Source organism: Vipera berus (genome assembly GCF_964194415.1).
Source record: "Vipera berus genome assembly, chromosome: 12".
NCBI classification, from domain to species: domain Eukaryota; kingdom Metazoa; phylum Chordata; class Lepidosauria; order Squamata; family Viperidae; genus Vipera; species Vipera berus.
Genome location: NC_138215.1, coordinates 10,348,313 through 10,376,213, shown reverse-complemented (window position 1 = coordinate 10,376,213; position 27,901 = coordinate 10,348,313). Strand labels below are relative to the sequence as shown.

Sequence of the window (27,901 nt, the reverse complement as noted above, 5' to 3'; positions counted from 1 at the left end):
AAAAAAAAACTTAGTCCAAAGAAACAGAATCGAAACAGCACATCACCCAAGCTAGCAGATACACTGAAGATGCAACGAGGCAACAGACATCACACAAAAAGACGGCAATGATAGATGCAGAAGCTCCCTCGGGTGCTATGGCATACTCTACCTTCGACCATTAAAGTCAGCATCCATGGCATTGCACTGGACACCTGAGGGACACCAGCTCAAACTGGGAATAACAAAGGTAAGAGACAGCAAGAGGTCTGCCATTACTGGACTGATAAGAGGGGCAGATATTTACCAACGTGACTACCCTTGAAAGAACTATACCTCCTTTTCCCCCATAACCTTCTGCACATATGTTCCTACATAGTTCCTTTTTTAAAATTACTACTATTTCACGATTTAAAAGCTAGTCTGTCAGGAAGCCCTCTCTATTGGCTGAGCTGCTCGAGAGCTTGGCTGAGCTGCCCAGAAGATGCATCAATATTCAATTCCACCCAAAAGGTTACATCCATAGAAATGTTGATCATTAGTGGAAAATTTTGTAAGAATTGGCAGCTCATTTGGCAGAGACTAAAACCTCATATTCTAGTGGACCAGAAGGTATGTGATTGAAATGAAGGCAAGGAAATTGCTAAAAGAGCTAAGAGGCACCAATAGGGAAAACTGGGAAAGAACAAATGAGAAAGAGTCCATGAGGGATGAGCAAAGTATGGAATTTGTGAATAGAAAAATCAAAGAGAAAGAAAAGGGAAGAGGAGTAGAGTAGAGTAGAGTAGAGTAGAGTAGAGTAGAGTAGAGTAGAGTAGAGTAGAGTAGAGTAGAGTAGAATAAGGGATGGAGTGGAGTGGAATGGAATGGAATAAAATGAATAGAATAGAATAGAATAGAATAGAATAGAATAGAATAGAATAGAATAGAATAGAATAGAATAGAATAGAATAGAATAGAATAGAATAGAATAGAATAGAAGTAGGAATAGGAATAGGAATAGGAATAGGAATAGGAATAGAATAGAATAGAATAGAATAGAATAGAATAGAATAGAATAGAATAGAATAGAATAGAATAGAATAGAATAGAATAGAATAGAACAGATTGTAGAATAGAATAGAATAGAATAGAATAGAATAGAATAGAATAGAATAGAATAGAATAGAATAGAATGGAATGGAATGGAATGGAATGGAATGGAATGGAATGGAATGGAATGGAATGGAATGGAATGGAACGGAATAGAATAGAATAGAATAGAATAGAATAGAATAGAATAGAATAGAATAGAATAGAATAGAATAGAATAGAATTTCAAATATGAATGTAGATCTTTACACATGACCAACAAATGGAGTAATGACTAGGTTACATGAAAATTAAGAAGCCTCTAGGTGGCACTAGGAGAAGAGTTATGTTGAAATACTGGATTAATCTTTCAGTAGTGATTTTCTTTTTTATATTAAATACAATGTCAGGTTTTCTAAACTTGGTAGCCAACGGATGTGCCGGATTACAGCTCCCATCACCTCCAATTCACAAGACCTAAGGATGGGAATCGGGGTTGTATACGTTTGGAAGGTACAAGACCGAGGTTGAGTTCCCCAATGTATACCAAACTGGTACTGCTTTTTTCCGCAGTATTTAAAAGCTCACCAACAGCTTAAATATGCAAAACAGACGTTTCAGAGCAAAAAAAAACATAACTAATAACCAAGTTCTATCATTAGCTGCAGAAATATGTGGCTTTTTTGTTTTGTTTTGGTTTTTCTATTTTGTTTTGCAAAATCACCATTCAAGCATTGAATGTTCTATTAATTTTGGCAGGATTAGGCTCACTGAGGTTTTTGAAATATAAAAAGATGGTCTAAAGCTTTTTGTTTAAACATAAACTGGAGGGTGGAGGGAGAGAAGGAAACAAAAGAACTAGGAACAACAACATTTTTTTTTACTTCCAGGAAGGCTGTTTATTTTCTCCCCCCCCCTTCTTTTTGTTTACTTATTTTCTTGATGTTTGTTTGTTCTGTAAGGAAAATGTGTACATATTCCTGGAAGAAAAACCCAGCTACATCATGGATGTTAAGAATGTTGTTTATTGATTTCATTTCTTTCATGTCTGGGTATTATGAAGTATTCATTTACTGTTTTAATCTGAACTGGTTTGTTTTTATTAAACAAGACCAGTTTAATAAATAGAGATTTCTAGCAATTTCATTTGCAATGCAATGAACTTTCCAATCTATGAAGTGGTTTGGAAAGATGGGAAGAAACCTGGTATTTACATGGTTCCTAGGTTTTCCTCATAGCTTAAGAGTCAATGAGTTATTCCTGATAATAAATCACAGTTACTCTGACCAATGAACAAGTATACTATGGTTTGCACTAACTGCTGAAATTAAACTAGCCCTTATCCATAATCCTGTCTGTAGGGTAAATGCAAAGTATCATTGCTGATTTCTCTGGGAAAGGAAAAAGAAATGGAAAAAGGAAAGGAAAGGAAAGGAAAGGAAAGGAAAGGAAAGGAAAGGAAAGGAAAGGAAAGGAAAGGAAAGGAAAGGAAAGGAAAGGAAAGGAAAGGAAAGGAAAGGAAAGGAAAGGAAAGGAAAGGAAAGGAAAGGAAAGGAGAGTTAAAGAGAGTGGGAGGTCTAGCAGAAGAATATTTAACTGTACCCCATCTCAGTGCATCCTACAGAGATGTAATATTCTCTCCATATTTCTTTGCCCGCTGAACATATGAGGGACCCAAAATAGTGAGATGGTACTTGGGCAGCTGTATAGTTTAATAAATCAATTCTACTACTTTGTATTAAAAGTATTGATCCATCCATTTCAAATAGTAAGCTATATTTGGGGCAAGCCTGCTCCTCCAGTGCTCCACCGATCATCAGTGGAGCTTGTGGTTGAAGTACTGGAGTTCCCTCTAAAATGGGTTGCACCATTGTGCCCACAGCCTTCAGCAATCATAGCCCAGTCTCTGCCAGTTGGGGATTATGGAAGCTGAAGGCCAAACCATCCGGAGGAACCAGACTGAAGAAGGCTGAGCTGAATGGTGATTAACAAAAAAGCAGGAAGTTAGTCGCCACCGAAATGCAGCATGGTTAGTCAGCCTCAGCGTATCTGTGCTGTACCTTCTTCTATGGGAGGGAACTTTCCTTACGACTTCCCCCAGCAGTCGCACTGAACTGAAAAATGAATCATGGACAATTATCAGAAACATCATCAACCGTTCAAAAATCTCCAGACAGAGACAGGAGGAGGTGGGGAGAATCCAAAGGGGAAATGGTGAAGGGCAGAAGGGGTGATAACAGGGAGTAGAGAAAACTGACATGGTGGCAGAAGGGTGGGGAAAACGTTAAGAATGTGTGAAAAACCGTCTCAGCCTGCAAGTTCACGGCGGCATCTATGGGGAAGAAGCAGGAACTGAATGATCCTTGGCCCAACGTAAACCTATTGGCACCCCAAGGTCATTGCCCACACTGCTTTCCAACCTTGCCCAGTCCAAAGTTGTGCAAAACGAATAACCGGTCCAGGTCCTAGTCCTCGACTTACGACTGCAATTGAGGCCCAAATTTCTGCTGCTAAGCAAGACAGTTGTTAAGTGAGTTTTGCCCCATTCTCTGCACCACTCCACAACTGTGAATCACTGCAGCTGTGAAGTGAGTAATGCAGTTGTGAGGCGAATCTGGCTTCCCCCGTCAACTTTGCTTGTCAGAAGGTCGCGAAAGGTGATCACATGACCCCCCCAAGACGCTGCAACCGTCATAAATATGAACCAGTGGCCAAGCGCCTGGATTTTGATCACCTGATCATGGGGATGCTGAAAAGGTCATCACTGTGAAAAACGGCCATAAGTCACATTGTACTGTGCCATTGTAACTTTGAAGTCACTAAAAAAAACCTGCTGTAAGCCGAGGACTACCTCTCTTGATTCATTTCTTAAATTTATATTCCACCTTTTCATGCAGGAGCTCAATGTGAGATTCTCAGCGCTTCCTCTTATTTTGCTTCACCCCAACCATCCTGTCAGGTTAAACTGGATGCCCAAAGTCACTCAATGAGCTTCCATGGTTGAAGCTAGATTTGACTCTGAGTCTAATCACAACAGCCTGCTGGCTTCCTGAGACAAAACAGGAGTATCAGTTTTGCAGATGTTATTGGCATCACCTGAACCAGGGCAGGGGCCTTCAAACCTGGCCCTTTTATGAGTTTTGGACCAACTCCCAGAATTCCTCAGCCAGATGTGCCTGGCTGAGGAATTCTGGGAGTTGAAGTCCACAAGTCATAAAAGCGCCAAGTTTGAAGGCCCCTGACCTGAACTCTTAGGTGATTCCAGCAAGTAAAATAAAAATCAACTTATGGTGGACTAGCATAGGGAGTGAGGAACGTGGATCTTCCCAAAGTCTGAAGGAACGTTTTGCCAGGATGCTATTTTGCAGCACGGAGGGAAGGTATCCCCCAGCTATTCCATTGTGAGGAATATTTTAAAAACAAACAAAACTGTCCACTTGCAGCCGAAGCCAATAATCCAAGGTAATCTTCAAAATTTCACCCTATTGGTAGCAATAAAAAGTGCCAAGGCTGTTGTGCCAAAATCATAACAATGTTGCGGGAGATGCTCCTCTTTCTTCATCGCAAGTCATGGAGATAAGAACTTGACTGAACTTTCTTGAAAGCCAGATCGTCTGCAAGTATGATTTTTCACCTCTAGCTTGCCGGTCTTCCCCACTCCCCCACACATACTGTGGGTGAGGTGAGTCACTGTGTACAATAACCCGAGTCATGGCAATTATTTAAACTCTTGTCACAGGGTATGCAACATGTAGGTAAATCCAAAACTCCTTCTAGGCTGTAGTAACACTGCTTTTCCCATAAAGAAAGAGAAAAAGGCAATTCTGCCTAGTATTTAAAGCAACCAGGCGAGAAACTGGGAGAGTGTGAGTTCTAGTCCCGCCTTAGGCCTGAAAGCCGACTGGGTGACTTTGGGCCAATAACTCTATGCTTCAACCCAACTTTCCTCACAGGGTTGTAGGGGGGGGAGGAAGATGAAGGAGTACTATGAGTATATTCATCACCTTGAGTTATTTGAGTTGCTTTGGATAGTGAGGTGGGTGGCATATAAATTTAATAAATAAATACATGCATATATAAGATTCCTTCCAATCATTTAATTGGCGCTTTTAGACGGCTCATAGGCTTTTAGAATAAAATGTTTCTACTTCTCATGTTGGTGTGAACAGTAAAGTACAAACAAAAAAGGCTCCCAGATTGCTTTTGAAGTGTAGAAAAAGCACATGCCCTCTTCTTGTAATAGCAAAGAAGAAAATAACAATAACAATACTTATTTGAAGCAGACGTATTCTGCTGTTTGGCCTTCAGACATAAATGGGGAAAAAGGGATGGAACGCCCTCTTTTAACTTGATTGTTCTTTAAAAAATTGCAACTTTTTTCAATGCTAGCTTACTGGCAAAACAAAAGACCGGTCCTAATCCTTCAGTTTTCTCCAAGATCCTGACTTCCCAATCTTCAGAGTAGCCCAAAGATCTAGATCACGGGTGTCAAACTCACCACATCACGTGACATGTCGCGACCTATTGAGACTTTTTTCGCATGGCCAGAACTGGGGTGGGCATGGTCTCTGCATGATGCAACCGGCCCACAGGCCAGCAGTTTGACACCCCTGAACTAGAATGATTGGATGGTCCTGCTTCGTGTCTTGGCCTTTGTTTTCTACCTTAATCAAACAGGAGCTTCCAGCTTAGGTGAAAAACCAACAGCTTAGGCCAGGGGTAGGCAACCTTGGCTCTTTTATGACTCGTGGACTTCAACTCCCAGAATTCCACGAGTCATAAAAGAGCCAAGGTTGCCTACCCCTGGCTTAGGCCATGTTTACTCAAAACTCCCACTTCCCTTGGCTACTGGATTGGGCAAATGGAAATGGAGCTCATGTTTATGAAGGTGAAAGCCAAGCAACCAGAACATACCAGATTGGCTGTGCTTAACCTCCAGGATTTCCCACTTGGATCTCATGTTTTGATTTTGTGGCTGAACTTGACGTCTTCTTCATACCTCTTTCCTTCCAGCATCTTGTAAGCCCCAGATTTCCTTAGCTGTGCATGATCAGCCCCTTCCAAGAAACCATTTGGCTTACCTCCTCTGGTTGACCTCAGCTTCGCCGTTGTTGCTGTTCTTCCCTGGGCCCCAGCTATGCCGGCGGAAAGGAGACAATGGCCTCAAATTGTTCCGCAGGCCAGAAGAAGGTGGGGACACCTCCATGACGCTATCCAGCAATTCGTCCAGTTCTCCAGAGACCACTGCCATGCCATCTTGACCTTCTCCATTCGCCCCCATGTTGAAGCAGCTGCCATCTGGGCTGTACCTCTCCTTGGACCCAAGGACGCCAGGGGTCCGAGGAACAGAAAAGTTACTGCCAAAGGAAGAGTTCCTTTCCAGCGAGATGGTATCGTCCACTGAAGAGGTTGAACTCCTGCCTGCTGATTGCTCCTCTTCAGGCTGCTTTGAGATTGCAATAATACAGGAATAATGGTAATGATAGCAGCAGTAGTAATAGTAATAAGAATTACTATCAATTTATTCCAGATATAAAGTAGGTTTCTTCCCAAGTAATCACCCCATTGTAACCATTAATGGGACAAAGAGGAAATTTATTAAATACATAGGGCAGGGGTAGGCAACCTTGGCTCTTTTATGACTTGTGGACTTCAACTCCCAGAATTCCTGAGTCAACATGGCTGGTTCAGGAATTCTGGGTATTGAAGTCCACAAGTCATAAAAGAGCCAAGGTTGCCTACCCCTGACATAGGGTATGATCATGCTAATTATTTGTTGATAAGTGTATTTAAAATAACGGCTTTTATTCTGAATTTAATGCAAGCATTTCATCTTAAAGCTGATTTTGAAATTAGGGTCACTAGTCACTAGTCCATAAACTGTGATTCAATTCCTCCTACCTTGCTGAACCAAGGGTGGATTTTGTACAGCTGTCTGCAAAGTAGCTGTACACAAACAGTACACAACCCAAGGTCATTTATGTGCTAGTTTAATATAGAAGCCCAAGCTGAGCACCTCATTCCAGAAGATATGGGACAATTCCCTAAGGAAATAACAGACATGGCAGCCAACTTTCCACAGTGAACTTATTTCTCATATAAAGAGTTGGTGGATGTTTTGCTTCCGCTTTCCATAAATAAGAATACTGTCCCTTGCCATCTTGGATTCTACAAGCTCCAGGTCTGAACTACTCTGTGGTTCAGTAAAGCTTACACCACCAGGAAACTGAACTCAGATCAATAAGGAAAGATGGGTGATCTCATCAGAGACAATTATTAAAAGGGGATTTACAAGTTCCCCGCCAATGACTTAAAAGTTTAAGTAAAGAAGAAGTGATGTCTGCACATCCTCCTTCCAAATCTTTAACTCTGCACAGAAATCCCCTAAAGTGTATTTGAATCCAAAAGCGATAGGGGTGTGTGTGTGTGTGTGTGTGTGTGTGTGTGTGTGTGTGTGTGTGTGTGTGTGAGATGCAGCACAAGACTGATATCTCATCACATCACAAGGTGGTTGATGGATCACAAGCCCAACATTAACACTGTGGTATATTTTTCCAATCTTGGAGCTTTCCACGACATCCCAATGAAGAAGCAAGACAAACATCCAGTACATGGAACACACTAAAGTGTGTGCTGGGTGGTGGGATTTAATTGTGTGGGTGCTGAACTACAGTTCCCAGCGGACTGAGCCTGTAAAGCGAATGGGGAGGATGTTGGGATCCGAAGTGCAGCAATGTGTAGAGGATCACTATTTCCTTATCCTGTCCGAGAGAGGACCTTGAGCTACAGTTTGGCCACGGTCAAGGCCAATGGTGGTCCAGTATGCCAAAGGGAGGCTACCTGAGACCTCCGTGTAAACCTCCTTGCTTCTTGATGTACTATAAAAACTGAGGCTTACTCTACGATGGCAACAGAAGATGATTTGGCTGGAAAAAAACCCAATGGGATCTACCTTCTCACTTCTACTGGAACCAGTTTATTTAAATCTAGATCTAAGCAAAGTATCTATGGAGATTCTCAGCCATCCCAAAGCTGCTTTTTCAGGAGGCAAGTGGACTTCCTTGTTTTTTCTTTGAAGACATTTCTCTTCTCATCCAAGAAGCTTCTTCTGCTCTGATTGGATGGTGGGGAATGGAAGGATTTACCTGTGACCCTGAAGACACAGATAAACCTCCAAGTGGCTTCGGTGACTCTCTAAAAGAAGGCAAATGACCAGCTGTCTGCAAGGAATATAAACCCTTCCACTCCCCACCATCCAGTCAGAGCTGAAGAAGCTTCTTGGATGAGAAGTGAAACGTCTTCAAGGAAAAAACAAGAAAGTCCAGTCGCCTCCAGAAAAGGCACCTTTGGGACTAGATTAAAGCAGGAATCCCCAGCAAAGCAATGACACCTTCATTTCAAAAAAACAAAAGAAGCAGTGTTCACTGGGCATACAAATTTAGTATTTTCCAAATGTCACTGTCTAAAGTTTGACATTTTTCTTTTTCTTTGCATACAATTAAACAGACACTTTTTCCCCCCCAAATGTCTCCCAGATCAAGGGACAGGCATTTTTCTTGCAACTCTTAACAGCTTCCAGTTAAAAGAGCCTCCCAGCATCCTTCACTTTGTCCCATCTATGGGAATGTGGGGATGAGGGGAGGCTTGCTTTTTGTACAATGGCGAAAATCTTGAAATTCCCATGTGTCCACCAGCTGTGCGGCAAGCCCTGTCACATTCTGGCTTCCTTACTCTTGGGATGAGGTCACTTGCAAAAAGGAGGAAGTTTTAGTTCTGTCTGCATTAGCCCTGCTCCGACGGGAACAGACACTTGATGCATCTGTCATGGTGACTCTTGTCTTGGTCAGTCAATCTTTAGCCCAGCGCCATGGCAGAACATCTCTGCATCCCAGCATGTTAATCAAGGAGACAATGCAAGAAAAATTGCTTTGCAAACGTTCTTCCATCTGGCTTCAATCGTTGAGCTCAAAATAATCAACTTCTCAACCTTTTCTTTTCTCAGGGCTAAGTTACCCAGATGTTACATAAAAGTGTTCCTCTGAACACAAGATCATGCCTGCATCAAAGCTTACTAGTAGAACTTCCTTCTTTTATTTGGGGATGGGGGTTCAGAATTGCATAATAATGGCAAGAACAATATTCAAAAAAAAAACGAAGCCTAAAGTTTATAGGCAAAAATTCCCGTTCCTCTCAGTGCCTCACCCTTTTACTTAGGCACTCCCTAGATTTGTACACAAGGCTAAGGGAATTGGAAAACAGCTTTTCCCACCCCAGGACTTGCACCCAGGATAGCTTTCCTTCTAGCTATGATCAGAAAAGCAAGGGCGGCCCTTACCTTGCCGGGATTCTCTTGACTTTTAAAGGATGCTGCTGACTCGGGATGATGCAACCAGCATTATCGACACATCCAGAAGTCGTGGTTTAAACAGAATGCTCAACAGTTGTAATATTCTCAGAAGAGGCAGCAAGGAAAGTGGCAGATTTATCAGGAGAGTCTGAAGCAGACTCTCAGGAAATGACTTCAGACTGCATGAGTCATTGAGATGGGCCCATGTCACAACATAGGCCGGTGAGAAAAGAAAAAATTCAGGAGGAGGTTTCTGGGATGACCAATGGAACTTGCATTAAAGGCCCTGTAAGGGTGGAGCTTTTCTTTCTCTCTCCAAGTTTGTGGGTTGGAGCTTTGTTAGATCTATTGGGCCAATTTTCATCTTACCTTTCTAAAGTCCACCTCATCCAGACCATCACTGGAAAGAGGAAATAGTTCAGAGTCACTTCCGGAGCCTCTCTTAAGGATGCCTTGTGAGGAAGACCCGTCTCCACTTAATCTGTCTTCTAGAAAATTCTCGCTTTCTGGAAGAAGACAAATTTAAAACACAGACATATGTATCGTAGAATCAGAGATTGCAAATCCAACCAGGTACTGTGGAGATACGAACTACAATGTGGTCTACGGTGAACTTGAGGGCTTCTCAAGATGTTTGGCGAATCTCAGGGACATGACCCAATGACGCCAAGTGGACTGGTAACTGGACTCCAGAGCAGCATTTTTAATGTCCTCACCTGAAGATAGGAGTCCAATTTAGAGGACAAGGCACAAGTGATGAAACAGTGAAGCCTACCAACAGAGAGGAAAACCTGCGTGGAGGTCATCAAAGAGGCAAACTAGGCAACTATCTATTCTGACGAATAGATAGTTACCTGGACACTCCAGACCCACGGAGCTTTGCCAGAGACATTTTTAATTCTTATGACTCCTTAATATTTCCATAGCATTTTCTAGCTTTCGCAGCAATTCTCATATTACTATATCCAGTCAGTAATATTTCCATCGATCCTGCAGCATATGTCAAATAATTTGCCAAAAAGCACAATGGAAATGCAGTATAAATGTCTACATCCAAGACATTTAAACTCCAAAAGGGGAGAGAGATTAATTCTTTGGGTGACCCGGATAAAGTGTGCAAAACTTTCCATAATCTCTTTCTTATTCTGCAGCTCTCTCTCTCTCTCTCTCTCTCTCTCTCTCTCTCTCTCTCTCTCTCTCTCTCTCTCTCTCTCTCTCTCTCTCTTCATTATTACTCTGTAGAGTAAAAAGAAAACGTGCCAGATATTATTAAGCAACTGCATTTTATTTTACATATTCAGTTTCTATAGCTGCCCATCTCAGCCAGCGGACTTTGGGCAGCTACATTATTTCCACCTCTAAGACATTCCAGCCAATAAGGTAAGTCTGTTCTGTTAGCCATGTTTATTTACTGATAAACACAGAATTATTTTAATCCAGTATTTCTTCCATAAGAGAAAGGTGTGCAAATAAGAACTCCGGTTCCAGTTTTGACCTCTGAATATCAACCTTCAAAGGAAGACTGAGCTGAAAGATAGTGACTGAACTACTAGTAAATTTTCTCCACTGTTCTTCCCCTTTTTAGCCTGAGTATGTTGCTTAAGAGAAAGATTAAACCTGGCTATGAAAAGATTCTTACCTACTGCAGGTATTATAGTAGAGAAGCCTCAAATAATTTGCACCTGCAGGATCAACCTCCCTCCCCTTCCCCCCCTTCCTTTCATTCCCAATTTAAATCCTACATCTGTCCATCTTCTCTCAATCTTTTTTTTTGGGGGGGAGAACTTTTGAAATAATTTTCAGGTCTCAAGGAATCCCCTGTGTAAAAAAAACAACGCAAGAAATGTGGATCCTTCACCATATGCTTAATCTCTAGCCTTCACAACCCAGGTTTTACACATTTTTTAAGAAGAGCAAAAACAGTAGCTGAATTGTAGCAGGTAAAAATTCCTACCTCTGTGGGTGCTAGAACACATGGCATGCAAAGTTCAAAAAACAATGTTGTTGTTGTTTTTTTTAAAAAAATCTTAATCTTTTGTGGAACTCCTAGAAACTGTTCACAGAAAACAAGAGCCATCCTATGCATGTGACGAAGTGCTAAGCTGCAACTCATGAAAGCATATATGCCTTCTAATAAAATCTGTTAGTTAAGAAGAGTTCTCTCAGATGCCTAAAGTTTTGCACGCTTACTACCCATTTCTAAAATCAGGACAAGCAGAATTTTTTTTTAATCAAATCAAGAAGACTAATTCTTTTTTTCATCAAGACTTTGGCCTCAAAGATTTCAGGCAGCCTATTATGAAACTTGCAAGAATCAATTGTCTTGCAGGGTTTCTCAACCTTGGTAGCTTCAAGAATTTTGACTTCAACTCCTAGAATTCCTTAGCCAGAATGGTGGGAGTTGAAGTCCACACCTCTGGGAAAGAAAGAAAGAAAGAAAGAAAGAAAGAAAGAAAGAAAGAAAGAAAGAAAGAAAGAAAGAAAGAAAGAAAGAAAGAAAGAAAGAAAGAAAGAAAGAAAGAAAGAAAGAAAGAAAGAAAGAAAGAAAGAAAGAAAGAAAGAAAGAAAGAAAGAAAGAAAGAAAGAAAGAAAGAAAGAAAGAAAGAAAGAAAGAAAGAAAGAAAGAAAGAAAGAAAGAAAGAAAGAAAGAAAGAAAGAAAGAAAGAAAGAAAGAAAGAAAGAAGCATGCAAAGGATAATTTCTCTATTTTAACAGGTGTATCTTCTTTCCTCATACCTTCTCCATCCTCATCGGTCTATATTTCTTTTCCATAAGTTGAAGAAGGTGAGAGAATTTTAAAAAGAGAGCGGGGGGGGGGGGAGAGAAAGAAAAGCCAGAAACCTCACTGATCCAGCTGGCAATTTAACAGAGCATATCCCACCGCATTCCAGTCTGAAGGGAAAGCCAGCTCTGTACCGAGGGGGGGGGGGGAGAATACTAACAAAACACTGAAATGGAAAAATCACAAAGGAAGTTCCAGATTCGCCACTGGGCAACACTCACTCCAGAAAAAAATAATCAATTTCTGAATTGCAAAGGCACAGCAAATTTGGCAAAGCATCTTCCATGTTTTTCCTCTCTTCTCTAATTACCTTAAAATTGGTAGACATCACACTGCTAATTTAAATTCCCCCAAAACAGCCCCCTCTACACACAGCCGCACACACAATTAGCTGCAGCTGATCTTGGCCTGGCTCAGACAGAACGTTTGTGGGTGTGGGAGTGGGTGTTTTGCTAAGAGGACAAGGTAGAGCAAATTGCTGGTGTATTTCTTCCTTTCCCTTCTTCTTTTTCTTTCCTTGTCATATCAGGATAAGAAACTTGCCTTTCAACATTGAACAAATCCTACATCCAGGTTAATAAGGGGAGCTGTGATTTCTTTTTAATTTCAGTCTAGTCAGCAAACTCTGGAGGGCACGATGACTCGATGGTTAAAGGCGCTGAGCTTGTCAGTTGACAGCCGGGGTTCAAGACCCAAGCGCCACGCAACGGGGTGAGCTTCCACTACCTAGGAGTTCAAAAGCATGCAAATGCAAGTAGATTAATAGGTACCACTTCAGTGGGAAGGTAACAGCGTTCCGTGCGCCTCTGGCACATAGTCACATGATCACGGAAAATGTCTTTAGACAATCCTAGCTCCCTCGGCCAAGAAACCAAGATGAGCACCCTGGAATAGGACTCAATTGGACAGGGAAAACTTTACCTTTATGTAGCAAACTAGGATCAGGAAAATCCTAGAACTGACCTGGCTTCCTCTTAGCCTAGCAGAGGGGTAGGCAACCTTGGCTCTTTTATGACTCATGGACTTCAGCTCCCAGAATTCCTGAGTCAGCTCTGACTCAGGAATTCTGGGAGTTGAAGTCCACAAGTCATAAAGCGGCCTAGGCTCTTTTATGACTTGTGGACTTCAACTCCCAGAATTCCTGAGCCAGCCATGCTGAGGGGAAAGGGAGAGGTTTCCATGCTTAGCCATGCTGGCTCAGGAATTCTGGGAGTTGAAGTCCACGAGTCATAAGAGAGCCGAGGTTGCCTACCCTTGGCTTAGCATGTAAGAAGGTCCAAGCAATAGTAGGTCAAGTCATCCTTTCATACTTGAAGAACTGGAAGCCTAGGAAATAGACCCAGTTTGAGGGGAAGCGTTCCTGGCCTGGAGAATCAGTTACGATATCAAATGAAGGAAAAGTGAGACATAAAAAGACTCAAGGAGATAGGAAAAAAGTGAAATGCAATCGACAAGAAGAATATTAGGTGTCTAGCAATCTTGTAACAGCTGAGGGTTTTTCTGAGCTCTTGGAAACATTCCTTCTTCTTTCTAGGGAAGCATGATTTATTTTTCTGTTTACATGCGTTGTGTTCTTCGTGTGCTCACATTGTGCAATCCAAGATTATTTTCACCTTTCCTGATGGCCTGATAAATCTCCCAAGGCACAAATGGCCCTACAACAAAGCTGGAAAAATGACAAGTTCCCAGCAGAGATGCCATTAGCTTCCTGAAAAATCTGATTTATGGACTGACCTCTCTATAACCACTCCTTCCAAAGCTGAAGAAAGGAAACCATGGAGCTTTTTAAGGTACAATTATGGGGTCAGGGTGGAAATTGGACATGCAGCAGTAGAAAACATCTCCCTTGCTTTAACATTAAGCAGAATTAAGAAGTAAAATGACAGTATTCTACTCTACGCTGAAATATGGAAACATTTGATCCTACGTACAACGGAGGACTGGCTGTTGAAGATGATGGAACATGCAAAGATGGCCAAATTAATTTCTTTGAAGAACGGAAAAAAGAAGTATCTGCATTTATGGCTGACTGGAAACCGCTGATGGACTTTTTGCACGAGACTGAAAAGAAAAAAAAATGCACTTACGATTTGTGGTTTTGATGATTAAATGATGGAACTTGCAAAGATGGCTAAAATAACTTCGGTGATCACAGAAAAAAAATAATATTTACATTTATGGCTCCAAACCCTTTACAGACTTTTTGCACGAAACTGAAAGAAAGCGCGCTGAATGATTTGTGGTTTTGATGATGAGGGGGGAAAAAAGCTGGATAACAGAAAAGAACAGCTCTTTTCTTATAATTATAAACTAACAGATAACAGATATTAGATAATTATCTAGTTTGGGTCACCACATTACAAAAAAAGATGTAGAGCAGACATGTCAAACACAAGGCCCGGGGGCCAGATCCGGCCTGCGAAGTGGTTTCATGTGGCCCGTGAAGCCATCTTGGAAACAGTGAGGGAACGGTCCCCACTGCCTTGGCCCTGGCCCAGAGACCCTCCTTCTGCCAGAGACCCTCAGATCTGTCCCACTCCTGCCCAGGCCCCCATAGGCACCCTTGATGCGAACGATGTAGAGCTGGCCACGCCCACCCAGTAGGCCATACGCACTCTAGCCACGCACACCCAGTAGGCCACGCCCACCCAGTAGGCCACGCCCAACCGGTCCCCTGAGGGCAACCGCAATGCTGATGCGGCCCTCAATGAAATTCAGTTTGACATCCCTGATGTAGAGGCTTTGGAAAAATTGCAAAGAAGAGCAACTAAGATGATTAAGGGCCTGGAAACAAAAACATATGAAGAACGGTTGCAGGAATTGGGTATGGCCAATCTTGAGAAAAAAGACTAGGGGACACATGATAATAGTATTTCAGTATTTGAGGGGTTGCCACAAAGAGGAGGGGGTCAACTTATTTACCAAAGCATCAGAAGGCAAGACAAGAAACAACGGATGGAAACTAATCAAGGAGAGAAGCAACCTGGGACTAAGGAGGAACTTCCGTACAGTGAGGACAATTAACCAGTGGAACAGAAGTTGCCTCCAGAAATTGTGGGCGCTCCATCACTGGAGGTTTTTAAGAAAAGACTGGACAGTCACTTGTCTGGAATGGTCTAGAGCAGGGGCCGGCAACCTGAAACAGTGAAAGAGCCACTCGGAACTGGTTCCCTCACAAAAGGAAAAACTGGGAGCCGCAAAAAATGTGTGCGCATGCGCGTACATGCGCACATGCGCAGAACAGGGTTTGACTGAAGAGTGGAGCCAAGGTGAGATATGCGCCTACCCTGCATATTTGAATTGATTGGTTGAACTTTTTTAGTCCCACTTTTTTTTTTGGACTCCACATGGCAGAAGACCAGGAGCCGCAGGAGATGGCTGAAAGAGCCGCATGCGGCTCCGGGGCTGCAGGTTGCAGACCTGTGGTCTAAAGTCTCCTGCTTGAACAGGGGGTTGGACTAGAAAACCGCCGAGGTCCCTTCCAGTTCTGTTTTGATTGATAGACTTTGTACCTGCGCTTATATATGGTGCAATGGAAATCAAAAGCATTTTTGCCTTTTTTCTTTCTTCTTTTTTTACTGCTTTTACTCTTTGCTAGTTTGTTAAGTTTTTATATTCTTTGAAAAACCTTAAATAAAAAAATATACTACACAGCCAATAAATGTATTATCAAATTTATATTTAATTATATTATGCTTATATTATGTTTAAAGGAGAGAGAGAAAGAGATAAAATGACAGAACGGTAGAACAGCCAGGATTTTTCACACAAATGCAGAATCTGCTTTTTCCCCCCACATCAACTGAACGTTGATGCATTGTTTGCAACAGAAACTGACCAACCAAGCTTGTCACCTAAACCTTATATCATGGCTTAGAGTCACCCTGCCAGCTTTCATTATCAGTATCATTATAAATCCACCTTTTGGGGCAAATCTTCACGAGGAACTTACTATAGCAAATATGAAACAAATTGCATATGTTTTTAAAATCTCCCTTATAAGAAGTCAGCTGACAACGTATTAGGTTACAAAGCGGGCTAAGTTTTTTTTCTTTTTAATGAAAAAAGCAATACCTAAATTTTGAGCATCATTTAGGAATTATACTCTCCTAGAGTAGATAGTGGAGGAGAAATAAGTAAATGGAGTCCCTGAAACCCCTTGTACTTAATTTAATGTACATTGATAGACATTAAGATCACAGTACCAGTGTTTTTAATATCTCCCTTACTGAAAACTAAAGATTATAGTCTGATAATGAGTTTGTATATAGAATAACAGACTTAAAAGGAACCTTGAAGGTCTAGACCAGGGGTAGGCAACCTTGGCTCTTTTATGACTTGTGGAGTTCATCTCCACAAGTCATAAAATCCCGAACTTCGCTCCTTCCGTCGCGATCTAAAGACATTCTTATTTGAACAAGCCGGCCTGGCCTGATGGGGGATGGGCGGGTTTTTTTATTGTTATTTTAATATTTGTATTTATTGTTTTTAGTGGGCATATATTTAATCCTTTTTAACTTTTGTAACTCTGTATTTTTTATGCTTGCCCTGTTCACCGTCCTGAGTCCTTCGGGAGAAGGGCGGTATATAAATTCAAAAAAAAAATCTCCCAGAATTCCTGAGCCGGCTGGCTCAGGAATTCTGGAAGTTGAAGTCCACGAGTCATATAAGAGCCAAGGTTGCCTACCCCTGGTCTAGTCCAACCCCTGCTCAAGCAGGAGACCCTGTACCATTGCAGACAAATGGTTGTCCAATCTCTTCTTAAAAACAAACCATGATCCTTGGCTTTGGGAAGCCACACAAAGTTTAGTACAACTAAACAGGTTGTCACACTCTGGCTAGATTATCTTGCCAATTTAATTCTTTCTTATCTGATTTCTGCCTTTTCTAATATGAGGAAGTCACCACTAACACTCTATCGTAGATCATCATCATCATCTCATTTTAAGGCCCATCTGTGTCAAATCCTGATGTTTTGAGCTACAAAGCTATTCTCCTACCTTCCTGACGAGCAAAACAGATCAATATTCATTTTCTTCCAGTCTCTCTCAATCTCACACATACACAAACCTATCAAAATGATGCTCACGATTCTCTTTGCTGTCCAAAGTAGCATCATACTTAATTCTCTGGCTGGGAAGGATGGAAAATAGACCCGTTATTCTGAAATAGGTGCCTTCCAGATGTGCTGGGATGCAAATCCCAGTATTTGGAGTTATCTGCCTGAAAAAAATCTGAGGAACTAAAGACCCAACACATGGAAAGTCAACTCTCTCAGCAATGACTGCCTATTAACACATGCATTTTGGTAAGAAAGGCACTGCACTGACTTCTTTCTTGATATTCTCAGTGAGACTATCAGCTGTTCAAAGGTGAAACACCACCATGGGGGCATATAAAATAGAAGACAGGCAAGCTATGTCTTGTGCTCGGAAGCAACAGCCCTTTGTAAGATGCTTTTTTTTTTCCAAAAGGCAACTGGACTTTGTCTTTATTTTATTTTTTTCCTTTGAAAACATTTCACTTCTCATCCAAGAAGCTGAGAACTGAATCAATCATCCAAGAACACAATCATCTGAGAACTGAAGAAGTTTCTTGGAGGAGAAGCAAAATGTCTTTAAAAGGAAAAAAAAACAAAGAAAGTCCATTGCCTTGGAAAAAGCACCTTTGGGATGGTCTTGGGATTTAAATTTCTTGAATCATCCCCTTCATCAATTTTCTGGCAGTCAACACACATCTTGGATTATAATCTCAATCCACCTTTAAAATGAAAATGAGGGAGGAAGTTTTGTTTCAACATTCGTAATATTCCCCGGGCTACAACACTCGGAAAAATAACTGAAAAAGCAAGATGGATCGCCCACCATTTTGAGCTTGGCAGGTTGCCACATCCTGAGTCACCACTTATGTTCCTAGAGACGATGCCCCAACATCATCACTCCCATCCATGGTGATTTGCTCTCCTTGAGACATCACAGTAGTTTGACTCTCAACTTCAGAAGCCAGATTTATTTATTTTATTTATTTTAATCCCATTTATATCCCGCCCTTCTCCGAAGACTCAGGGCGGCTTACAATCTAAGCACAAATCAAATGTGCTTAGCAATAGCCTTCATTCTATGTATATGCCTGCTTATTAGGGCTTTTGCCCCCCCCCCAAGCGGCATTATTACAAAGTCAGCTTAATTGCCCCCAACAATCTGGGCCCTCATTTTACCTACCTCGGAAGAATGGAAGGCTGAGTCAACCTTGAGCCTGGTGGGATGCGAACCTGCAATAATTGCAGGCAGCTGGTGTTACTTAAGGAGGCATTAGCCCACTGCTCCACCAAGGCTCTTTGAGGCACAAAATGTTTGCCAAAGGCTTCAGATCAAGGAGGCTTTTTTAAAAAAAAATTGGAATCAATGGCTTCTTCTCTCTTGAGAGGCTACAGACGTATCACATCCTTTCATCACACTTGCTCTGTCATCCATCGCAACGTCCAGTCCGATTGCTTTCGGGGTAGCCAGTCAACTGATTATATCAAGACTGCAGGGCTTTTAACTTCTTAAGGGGTTCCGAGGTCTGAAAGTCACCGAAGTCATTTGGGTTTTTGTTTTTAATCATAAAGCTGAATAGAGCATTACTACGCAAAGCAACTTGCTTCTCTTTCCCAGTAATCTACATTCGAACCAATCAAAAAGCCATACAGAGGATGACTTCTTGCCTTGGCTGAATCGTAAGGGAACCTCTGGCGAACATCTGAAGAGTTTATTACACACGGGCCAATTCTTACAAATTCAAAATACAATTCAAACAAGCCCAATGCTCTTAGTCAGCTCAGCCTTCTCCGAAAGAAAGTCCAGATGTGCTGAGAACCAAGTTCCCAAATTCCCAGCCAGCCTTTGAAAATTAAGGCGAGGTGGAAGTCCAACTTACAATGCTGGAGAAGGCTGATTTGTCCCCTACAAGTGAGGGGTGTGTGGTGGCCTAGCGGTTAAGATGCTGGCCTTGTCGATCAAGTTGGCAGTTCGAGACCTGAGCTCTGTAGAAGGGGTGAGCACCCGTTACTTGCCTCAGCTCCTGCCCACCTAGCAGTTCGAAAGCATGCAAATGTGAGTGGATCAATAGGTGCCACTTTGCTGGGAACGTAACAGTGTTCTGTGTGCCTTTGGCCTATAGTCATGCTGGCCACGTGACCACGGAAGTATCTTCAGTCAACACTGGCTCCCTCAGCTAAGAAACGGAGATGAGCACCACCGCCTAGAGTCTGACATGATTAGACAGGAGAAACCTTTACCTTTATCTACAACTAGTCCTTGACTTATGATCATTGATGTAGTGACATTTCTAAAGTGATGGTGGCATCAAAAAAAGTGATTTATTTTTTCCTTTAAGCCTTACTCTCCAAGGCTGCCCATTCTGCCTCAGTAGGCAGAAGATAAGCAACAGATTGGTGGAAATACAGGAGGAGCAGAAGGGTGAAGAAGCGGTCACTGATAGCCATGGTACTATGAAGCTTTTAAAACAAGAATTCTAATTGGCACAACCATATTTCAGTGGCAGCATTTTATAACTCAGCTTCCCCCTACTTGATACTGATAAGACATGGCGCAATGTCACAGGATGGATATGAGTTTGGGGGTTTGGGAGTCCATTTTTATTGGAGAACCTGGATTGTGCTCTTCAAGAAGTCTATCCAAAAGCTCCTTCAACCCAACTCAGATGTGGTCTACCTGCGTTCCTCAAACACAACACTGTTGTTTTTTGACATCCTGCACTGGACAGTGCTTGGTAACTGAGTCTACTGCAGCCAGCCAAAAAGATCCACATTGTGCAGCTCCCCCAAACTAAGGTTCAGGAACAACACAGCACTCCTCTATTTCCATCTGTCAAAGAAAACCTGTTTCTCTTACCTGCAGAGTTGCAAGGATGCTTCTGCTCCAACAGTAAAGAATCTGGAGAAGGTTCAACAGGACACCAGTTTCCACGGTTGATCTAAAGCAAAAGGAGAGAGGTGACAAATTAATGGTTATCTTTTGATGCAGCCCCCGTATTCTCTTTTTTCTGTTTTAGTTCTGCTTTTGTTGTTTTTAATGCTCTTGTAATAATTATTAAGGGACGCAGTGGCTCAGTGAGTTAGGACGCTGAGCTTGTCGATCAGAAGGTCGGCAGTTTGGCGGGTCGAATCCCGAGTGCCGCGTAGCAGAGTGAGCGCCTGTTACTCGTCCCAGCTTCTGCCAACCTAGCAGTTCGAAAGCTCGTAAAAATGCAAGTAGAAAAATAGGGACCACTCCGGTGGGAAGGTAACAGCGTTCCGTGCGCCTCTGGCATCTAGTCATGCCGGCCACATGGTTTTAGTCATGTTTTTATTTATTTTGCTGTTTTGTTGGACTGTTTTCAACTTACTGTGAGGTGGGTGGCCATATAAATTTAATTAATAAAATTAATGAACCCTTATTTTGACCTGACCAGACTCCACAGACTCCTCAAATGAATCAAGTAAACAGAATTGGGTTTTGTTTTTGTTTTTATTACTACTACTACTACTACTACTACTACTACTACTACTACTAACTACTACTACTACTACTATTATTATTATTATTATTATTATTATTATTATTATTATTATTATTATTATTATTATTATATGGCATATTAATCTTGCGCTCCAAAAAGTAATGAGGAAGCTCAGGACAAACAGTAATTTTTATTTCATTTCCTTTATGCTGAATTTAAAGCAGAGTCAATACAATTCCCCTTCACATATTACATAGAGACCTAATGTTTGCGGAAGGAAGGAAGGAAGGAAGGAAGGAAGGAAGGAAGGAAGGAAGGAAGGAAGGAAGGAAGGAAGGAAGGAAGGAAGGAAGGAAGGAAGGATGAACACAATGGGGAGAGGGAGGGGAGGAGAAGAAAGGGAAGGAGAGGAAAGAAGGAGGCATGGGGCAGGGAGGGAGGAACAGAGGGAACGCTGAAGGATGGATGGATGGAGTTGCACTGATGATGAATACACTATTGAGAGACCTGAAAGACCAGCTTAGGGACATATCATTACAGAGCACGTCTATCTATGTGGTCACTAAGACTCTACAATGACTTGATGGTACAAAATCAAACCATGTATATGGATCCCTTCCAGTTCCTCCCCTCCATGTCACACTGCAAATCATAACATAGCACCAACCTCTGGAGAAGGCAGAGCTTCTCAAAGGCCAAATGCAGCTCCACTTGTTTGGAATGCAGGACCCTGAAGACTGTGCTATCATCTGCTGTTGTTTAACCTGCAAAGGGGTGGGGTGGGGGGGGTTGCGAAAGAGTCCCTTTTGTCCAGCCACTGCTTGAGCACTCTGCTCCAGCCTATCCCGGGTCACCTCAGACCACACCTTCCTTCGACAACTCTGCCAAGAATCAAGTCCTTTGCGGGATTCAAACTTCCGAATACAGTTATAGCAAGTAATTTCACCAAAATGGGAGGGGAGCGAGAAACAGGTTATTTTTAACTTTTGTTTCCTTTTTAAACCCTGGGGTCCACATTTCCTTTAATCACGTTTTAATTTAGCTTCCAGCGTGCAAAGGAGATGCTTTTTTTTCCTGTTTGTCAAAAGCTGTATCTGCATTGCACTCTGTCCCGCAATTCCCAGTGTTTGACTTCCAGCACAGCATGCTTCATCAACCTGGTGACGAACCTACGGGCTGTACTCAATACAATCTGCTAAACCTGCTTAATTTAACCTGGGCAAGCTTTAAACCAACCGCAATGGCTGCATTCAAACACAACGCCAAGCCATGAACCGTGGTTTGGCAAACCCTAACAGCTGGCTTCATGTATTGCACTAAACTGCATTATGATTTAATGCAACATATGAAGGGGCAGTACACAATCAGGATAGTGGCAGTTACAGGTCCCATATGAAGAGATCCTAATAGGGCAAGGGTCAGCAACCTGAAACAGTGAAAGAGCCACTCGGAACCGGTTCCCTCACAAAAGGAAAAACTGGGAGCCGCAAAAAATGTGTGCACATGCGCGTACATGCGCGCATGCGCAGAACAGGGTTTGACTGAAGAGTGGAGACAAGGCGAGATATGCACCTACCCTGCATATTTGAATTGATTGGTTGAACTTTTTTAGTCCCACTTTTTTTTTGGGGGGGGGACTGCACATGGCAGAGGACTGGGAGCCGCAGGAGACGGCTGAAAGAGCCGCATGTGGCTCCGGAGCCGCGGGTTGCGGACCTGTGTAATAGGGAAATAAATAGGGGGAAATGAAAAAAAATCATTTCCCCATCCAGTATTACTGTATGCACACATCTTGCTTCAGCATCCAGGTTTCCTCCATCATTCAGCAGTTAAAGCAGACCAGAAGAGTGAATAACAGAATAGCAGAGTTTGGAAAGGACCTTGGAGGTCTGCTAGTCCAACCCCCTCCTCAGGCAGGAGACCCTATACCATTTCAGACAAATGGCTGTCCAGTCTCTTCTTAAAAGCCTCCAGTGATGGAGCACCCACAACTTCTGAAGGCAAGCTGTTCCACTGGTTAATTATTCTCAACATTAGGAAATTTCTCCTTAGTTCTAGATTAGTTCTCTGCTTGATTAGCTTCCATCCGTTGCTTCTTCTCCTGCTTTCAGGTGCCTTGGAGAATAGGTTGACCCTCTCTTCTTTGTGGTAGCCCCTTAGATATGGGAACACTGATGTCATGTCACACCCTAGTCCTTCTTTTCACTAAACTAGACATATCCAACTCCTGCAACTGTTCTTTATAAGATACTTTTAAGGCCACTTTTGTGAACTAACCACTTCTGCGTTGCAGGCACGCTGTCAGAATTGCTTTGCCACGACCATATTGGCTAGACTTCGTGGAAGGGGGATATAAAACCTCTGGAAGGCATTGAGTCGGTGATGCCTAGTTGCAGCATTCAAATAAGAACACAGTCGTAGTTGGGCATCAGAGGACGTAAGTGAGAGAAAAGCGACCTCAGCTCTCTGACCTTCCTAAGGCAGAATTTATGAACCAAGAACTTCCCAGCCAAAAGGGTTCCCGTGGGCAAACCAGAACAGCAAAAGGGCAAAATGGAGTTAGGATCCATGACTTAGGACAGGGGTCCCCAACAATCAATTGACCGGAATGATATAAAGTCTCCTGCCTTGAGAAGGGAGGTTGGACTGGAGGACCTCCAAGATCCCTTCCAGCTGTACAATTCTATCTTCTATCTTCTACATATAATGCAATGGATGAACCAATCCTTGGGGTCTGCGTTGCTTCCTTTCATTAAATTCCATTAAAAACTTGCTATACTAGTTCAAAAAGATCTAGGAAACTATGTATGACCTCTCCCCTCCCAGCCTCCATTTTAGATTGTGGAACGGTTCCCCATGTCTCTGAATTAATACGTCCAAGCCAGACTGTTTGAGCCATTCCATTGGCTGCTTTCTTTCAACTGCCGCTCTCTCTGCCAGGAAAGTAAAGCTCTTAAGAGTGACAAAACATGCTCAGATTGCCACCTTACTGTTTGGTGGAGCAGATACTAATTTTAGCTTGGAAAGCGTCCGCGTCGGGAAAGGGGGAGAGTGGAAAAATGCCAGGGACCGTTAGCCAAAAAAGGTACCGCCTCCACACCCTATTTAAAGGCACAACTAACTCCAGATTTCAATGAGCAGGGGGGGGGGGGAAATCAAACAAAAACACACTGATTGAAAACTTTGGGACCAGGAAAGAGAGCATATATATAAAATCGGACTCAAAGGCCTGAAAGAATATGGACTTGCCAAGGTAATTAAGGCAATCACATTGAACTTAGCAAACCACCAGTTGATTTTCATTTGGCTGAGCAGCATGGGTTACTGAGTCTTGATTTAGGGTTTCAGAAGAATGGAATAGGGAATGCAACTTCAAAAGTAGGTGAGAGAGGAGACAGTGGGTGTGTTATTAAAATAGGACATCTGTATTAAAATTCCAAGATGTTTTATTTGTGGGGGAAGATAGATATTCATAGGAAGTTGCAAAACTGGATATGCAAAAAATAAAAGGGGGGAGAAAAATCAAAGATGGATTTAGCCTTGCTCTTTACCATGAAACTCAATGGTGATGGATTCAGTGGGAGATAACAACGGAAGGCCAACATAAAGCAAAAGATGCCCTATTTTGGGTTTCCATGACACAAATTGAGGTGAGTAATGTAAGAAAGGCATTTCTTCTTGGTCTAGCTGTTGCAAGGGCAGAGCTGAGATTCCACCCTAATACATTCTTGGGGGGAAAAAAGAAAAATCTGAAATAGAATGCATAGTACACAAAATATAAATATGGCTAAGCAACTTTCTGATTAAAACATTAGCCGAAACCAACCGCAAACTTAGCTAGCATGAGAAAACAAGGCCAACTTATAAGAAGAATGCGCAAAGCGTAATATATGTACAGCCAGAACTTATGGCATTTATCATCATCATTGTAAGCGTTTTTGTACCAGACCTCCTATGCATAGGACTACTAACCCTTTCAATATATATATATAAATATATATATATTTAAAAAATTAAAAGTTATTTTAGAGACATCCAAGTAATTTACATACAAATCTAGCAAATGCTTTCTCTTTGTCTACTGAAAATCCTGCACAGAAATCCTTGGGTATCAACAAAAAACCTACCTCTAACTAAGCATAGGTAGTCTTCTTCTCAGATATTACTCTGCTACTACTTTCTATTTCAAATCCTGTCCTTGGAAAGAGACCAATTCCTGATGAGAATCAAAGACTCCCTTTCACAAGAAAAAGGAATAAAGGGGAGAGACTCCCCAGGATCTGACCCTGACCACCCTGAAGGAGGGAGACACGTGGAGAGGCACCTCGGCCAGAGACACAAGCTATGCCATACCTTCAGCAGAACCACCTCTACAGACCTCTCTTCTTTGGAAATCTCACACAGGCTGTACCGTCTCTTGTGCCGCTCGTACATTTTGTCCAAGAAAAGAAAAAGTAGAGAAGAGCCAAGTCAACCATTCACTCCCTACAGAGGGTCAAGCAGTCCAGAAGCCTCTCCAGGGTGTCTTGGCCGAGGGTCCTTGTGCGTTGGGGTGGACCTTCTCTGAATCGCAGAGTCCAGCCAGCTCGCTTCGGAGAACACAGCCCAGCAGCCCCACAAAGCTGGCTGGTTAAAAAGTCTTCTTGGAACAGAGTGACTTGTATGGAAAGGAAGAACGGCACACGCAGGATGGAGAGCCAGGAGGAGACGGTTAGCCGTGCAAAAAGATATTTATTTTTTTAAAAAAACCAAAACAGAACAACGAGTCTTCTTTGAAACTTCTCCTTACTGAACCTGGTCAAGTCTCCTTTTTTTTTTTTAAAGCGCAGAAGAGACTTTGCGTCCAGAAAAAAAGAGAAGCCGGGGCAGAGACAGCCAAAGCCAGATGTTTCAAACGGACCAAGAAGGAAAAGAAGACAAGGGCAAAAAGGCTCTGCTCACAAGTTCTAATTCCAACCGAAGGGTGGCAACTCAAGTCAAAAAGAAAATGCTGCTGCTGAAGGATGAGGCGGAAGGGAAGACCATCCAGTAAAAGGAAACAAACAAACAAAATAATAATAACAATAATATTTTAAAAATAACAACAAACAGCTGCCCCGATAGGGTTTCTAAGCTTCTTCTGGTCGTCTTTTCACCCAGCCTCCCAAGTTGGGTCTTCGGATCGGTTTTGAAGAAAAGCTTAATGACAGCAACAGGCAGAAGGAGACAGACACTCCCTCCTGACCCAAGTTCGGACGTCACTGTTTTTGCTCACTGCCCCAGAATTCGGTGAGAGCTGAAAATTTAATTGCAATTGTGGGAATATGATTCATCTGTTTGGAGAGAGGTGGGAGGAGGGCAGGGCCAGCTTCTCCTCCTACGCCCCCCCCCCATTCATTTCTCTTCCAACCAACCGCACAGGAAAAGTGCAGCTCTCCAAAGGGGGTAGATGACTCTTGCGCTGATCCTGGGAAGGACCACATTTCTGAATCTCGAATATTGTCAATGCAAGGATTCGGGCCCAGAGCTGTCTGAAATCCAAGACAGTCCTCTGGCTCAGAGCTTCTCAAAACACAGACAGGAACAAGGGGGGCGGGGGGGAGGACATACTCAGGACTCATTCTGCTTTGAGCAGGGGGGGGGACCCAACAAAATGCTCGATTGACTTGTAAAAAAGAGGGGGGAAAGTGATTTCTCTTTTTTTGTCCTATGCCAAAAGGGTGGGTTTTGGGGTTGTTGTTTTTTTTTTGGAAGACCAGCCCCCTCCCCTTCCCATCTTTACCTTCGCTTTGGCCAAAGCGCTCACTGCCTCTGCTTCTCAATGGCTTATTCACATCGACCCGAGACTGGAGAAAAACACTGCCACACAGTTTCCTGTTTTCAAGATCATTCGAGTCTTTTTCAGCCTCCATTTCAGCCCAGGCTGCTGCTCTCTGAACAGATGAAATCTTCCTGTAGTTCCTCTTCTCCACCCCCACCACCCCCACCACCCATTTTGCTTTAACCCTGATTCTTGGTTAAAGATGCAAAAAAAAACAACCTCACCCCCGCAGGAAAAACAAGCTTCGGGGAATGCTGTGATAAAATAGGGACACGGCGTCCCTTTTGACTCTGTTAAGTTATAGAACAGCAACCTTACAGCAAAGGTTCTAGGACTCACTGTTTCTTCTTCCCAAAGGTAAAGACAGAACAAGAGAGGTGACTCGCAGACCGCAATTTTGGGCAACTCAGAACCTGTTTCCATTCCTCCGTGAAAAGTTCCAACAGGCATTTCTGAGACCGGACCTAAACTGCCAATCATGCACTTCCTCAAACGCTGCAAAATCAGTAATTTTACAAGACTGCACAAAGCATCTTTAGGTCACTGCCAAGGATTCGTTTCTATTTCCGGGGGCTTCTTGCTATCCTGCTACTCTCACCCCATCTATTGCTTTAATGTCCCAAAGAACTGCCCGATTTGATCGCAGGGGCCGGAGGACAATTGCCTCCACCACTGCAACTGGCAGTACCCGTTTCTGCCAGATACACTCACCAGGGTCCCCCAAACAGTGAAGAACCCAAGACCCCCTCGGACTGCCTTCCCCTCTGCTATTGACCCACAACCCCTTCTGTCTTCCCCGTGTGCGCAACATATGCGAAGCTCAGAGGGGTAGCTCAGAAAAACCTCGACCTGCACAGGTGGGGGATGAGATGGCCATAGCGAGTTACAGGAGAGAAGACCTATCCTGTCTCTCCTATCTGACCCTGAGCAGCCTAACAAATACTTCAATCTCCCTTCGGCGATTGGTGCCATATGAGAATAAAGGACAAAAGGTGCAGTGGGGAAGTGGGGGCCACAAACATCCAGGTAAGGGGATCCAGGTAGTACAAGTCACACATTTTTCTCCTTATGTACAAGGGTAGCCAGTGAGTCCTAGAGAAAGCAATTAGATGTACTCCATTAAGACTCTCTTATCATTGAAAAATGTCCCTTTTCCCACTCTTTTCCTTGCCTTGTGCTTCTCCGTAACATCTGCCCAGTTGCCATACACATCTCCATAGCATCTCCCAGGCCAGAGACCTGAAGAAAGTTTGGAATGGGGCGGGGAGGGAGTGTCTGAGTGTGACAATTGAGAAGACTTGTGTAAGGAATTCTTGCTGGGTTGGCTAGTTGTCAGGACCGTTATATATTAATAGTGTCGGGGTGCCAAGGAATGTGATTGGCAGATGCCTTTCTGTCCTACCTCTGTGCATCTGATCAG

General features: G+C 42.8%; 1 protein-coding gene across 2 annotated transcripts in view; it reads right to left on the bottom strand.

The window, feature by feature from the left end:
* The window catches only part of AKAP13 (A-kinase anchoring protein 13), a 242,544-nt gene that overhangs the window by 58,149 nt on the left and 156,494 nt on the right, over positions 1 to 27,901 (bottom strand). For both annotated transcript variants that reach the window (XM_081337518.1, XM_081337519.1), the window contains 5 exons: positions 20,075 to 20,156; positions 9,767 to 9,903; positions 6,132 to 6,496; positions 3,111 to 3,164; positions 152 to 214 (listed from right to left, as the gene is read on the bottom strand). In XM_081337518.1, the coding sequence (XP_081193644.1) occupies positions 152 to 214; positions 3,111 to 3,164; positions 6,132 to 6,496; positions 9,767 to 9,903; positions 20,075 to 20,156 (701 nt within the window). The remainder of the gene's footprint in view (positions 1 to 151; positions 215 to 3,110; positions 3,165 to 6,131; positions 6,497 to 9,766; positions 9,904 to 20,074; positions 20,157 to 27,901) is intronic.